The sequence below is a fragment of the Sinocyclocheilus rhinocerous genome, unplaced genomic scaffold (assembly GCF_001515625.1).
Source record: "Sinocyclocheilus rhinocerous isolate Xijiao unplaced genomic scaffold, SAMN03320098_v1.1 scaffold295, whole genome shotgun sequence".
Taxonomy (NCBI): domain Eukaryota; kingdom Metazoa; phylum Chordata; class Actinopteri; order Cypriniformes; family Cyprinidae; genus Sinocyclocheilus; species Sinocyclocheilus rhinocerous.
In genome coordinates this window covers 403,075-405,179 of record NW_015647035.1, presented here as the reverse complement: position 1 = coordinate 405,179, position 2,105 = coordinate 403,075, and the positions used below count along the sequence as shown (strand labels likewise).

The 2,105-nt window shown below is 36.2% G+C and overlaps 1 protein-coding gene across 1 annotated transcript in view; it reads left to right on the top strand.

The window, feature by feature from the left end:
• Window positions 1-2,105, top strand: part of LOC107708413 (collagen alpha-1(XIII) chain-like) — a 114,457-nt gene that overhangs the window by 96,897 nt on the left and 15,455 nt on the right. The window contains exons 29-31 of the mRNA XM_016512627.1: window positions 175-225; window positions 393-419; window positions 534-620. Of these exons, the coding sequence (XP_016368113.1) occupies window positions 175-225; window positions 393-419; window positions 534-620 (165 nt within the window). The remainder of the gene's footprint in view (window positions 1-174; window positions 226-392; window positions 420-533; window positions 621-2,105) is intronic.

The following is a 2,105-nucleotide window of genomic DNA, read 5'->3' as shown; positions in this document are numbered from 1 at the left end:
GTTGACTCTTAACTTTTATAAAGAATATCTCTTTGGATTTGAGACTTTAGTCTTTGCAACTTTACAGATCTTCTTTATGCACCAAGAGCTTGTAACACTCCAAAGAGAAAGGAATAATTGAAATCGCATCATATGACCCCTTTAATGGTGACTCCCCTATCTGTTCTGTCTCAGGTCTATGGGCCCGCTGGACCTCCAGGACCTGCAGGGCCAGTTGGGCCAATGGTGAGGACATAAAAGCTTATGATAACAGCAGACATATTACAAGCATATCTGTGCACCTAAGTAGCATCATTGCATTTTTTCCCTTTGATGGTGCATTTATGAAGAGGAACTAATTTTAAACAACTCTAAATGTTTGAGTTTTGATTTAATTATTTTTCACTTATCAGGGACCTCCAGGTTTGTCAGGACCAAAGGTAAGTATTCCAACCTAAGCCCCTTTTAGTCCATAGTTATTAATGTAAAATGAACTGTTATTTTACTTCTGCCATATGCTAAACAAGGCATTAAATTACATATGTTCTTTTCAGGGAGAACCAGGAATAGGCCTGAGAGGAGAGAAGGGATCACCTGGACAGAAAGGAGAGAAAGGAGACAGGGGCCATCTTGGACTCCCTGTAAGTACATTTCTGATTCTTATAATCCAGTGTTTGATACTTGATAAATGTGCATTGCATTTACAGTCAGTAAGATAAAAAGCTGTCGATTGATCAAATCACTCATTATGAAAAATAAATTGAGTACTTCACACCTGTCATACCAGTGCATAATTAATCTGATCGTTTTCATACAATCTTGTCAAGTGAATCAAGATGTTTTTTTTTTGTCTTTCCTGAGTGCAGCGTTAGTGGAAAAGCATGTTTTGTGTAAGGTTTGTGCTCTAGCCCCCCTTAATGCAAATATCAATGTGCTGCTATTTCATGTGTCTTTGTAACTGTCATGGTTCATGGCTAAGTGTTGTCACATTGCATGAATCAGTGGATGTCCACATTTGGCAATCATATATACAAGTGTTATTATGTAATGACCCTGTCACTTTGTTTTATACACATTTTAATAGATTACCAACAAATTCCTGACGGTTTCAGATTACTGTAACTGACTAAAGTTCATGTTATTATTACAAAATACTGTATGTGGTTGTTTATAATCTTTTTTTCTCTCTGCTCTGTAAATAGCATGCTATAGGTTTTGTTACTATGAATTTCAGGGGTCTTTTGCTGACTTCTGGTGTATATCTATGGTGTCAAAGTCATTGATAAACTTATTCTAGTCACATCATCAATGGCACAGTAACTCCTTTTTAAAAAAAATCTGAGATTTAGAAACTGAGAAATCAAAGTTTTCTTAAGCAGTATTTTTGTCTGGTTTTTTGTCTGGGATTTTTTCTTATTTTAAGCATAAATCTCACAACATTGTGTTAGATATATGCTTAAAGCAAAAACTATTTGACAATGGGGTAAGAAAAACAGTGCATTATGTAATTTTAAGTAAATTTCAAGCAAAATTAAATGTTTGATTTTTACTGAAAACAAGATTAAAATACTGTTTAAGAAAATGCAGCATGGATGGGTAATGTTACCCTGACAGTGTGCTCGGTTCCATAACCTAGTGTGCTGCCTACCGAGATATAATTTTAAGGCATTGTATGTGCACTTCTGACACAAACGCTGGATGTTTTGTTAGCTTAGCAACATGCTATCATCAAACTTAACTTAGCGACATGCTAAATCAAATCTCCTGTGCACTTATCATGAGGAGTGCTATTTGCACTTCCTATGAATAGTGTTCCAATTCAGTCTTTTACGAGGTTGCGTTTCAGTTAGCATGCAGCCTTAGAAGGCAGCAGATGGCAATGTAGCTCACTAGGTTTTGGAACCAAACAACTACTTACAAGCATAGGCGTAATTTGCGGGTGGGACGGGTGGGACATGTCCCCACCACTTTTTGCCAGGGCACTTTTCGTTATGTCATTAGGCTATAGCATTTTATTTTAAAAATGAAAAGCTTCCTTGTGCTAAGTAGGCCTGCCCTCTACTAAAGATTTTTCTAGCCAACTAGTCGCACGTAATATTAAATTGATTAATATAATAATATATTAA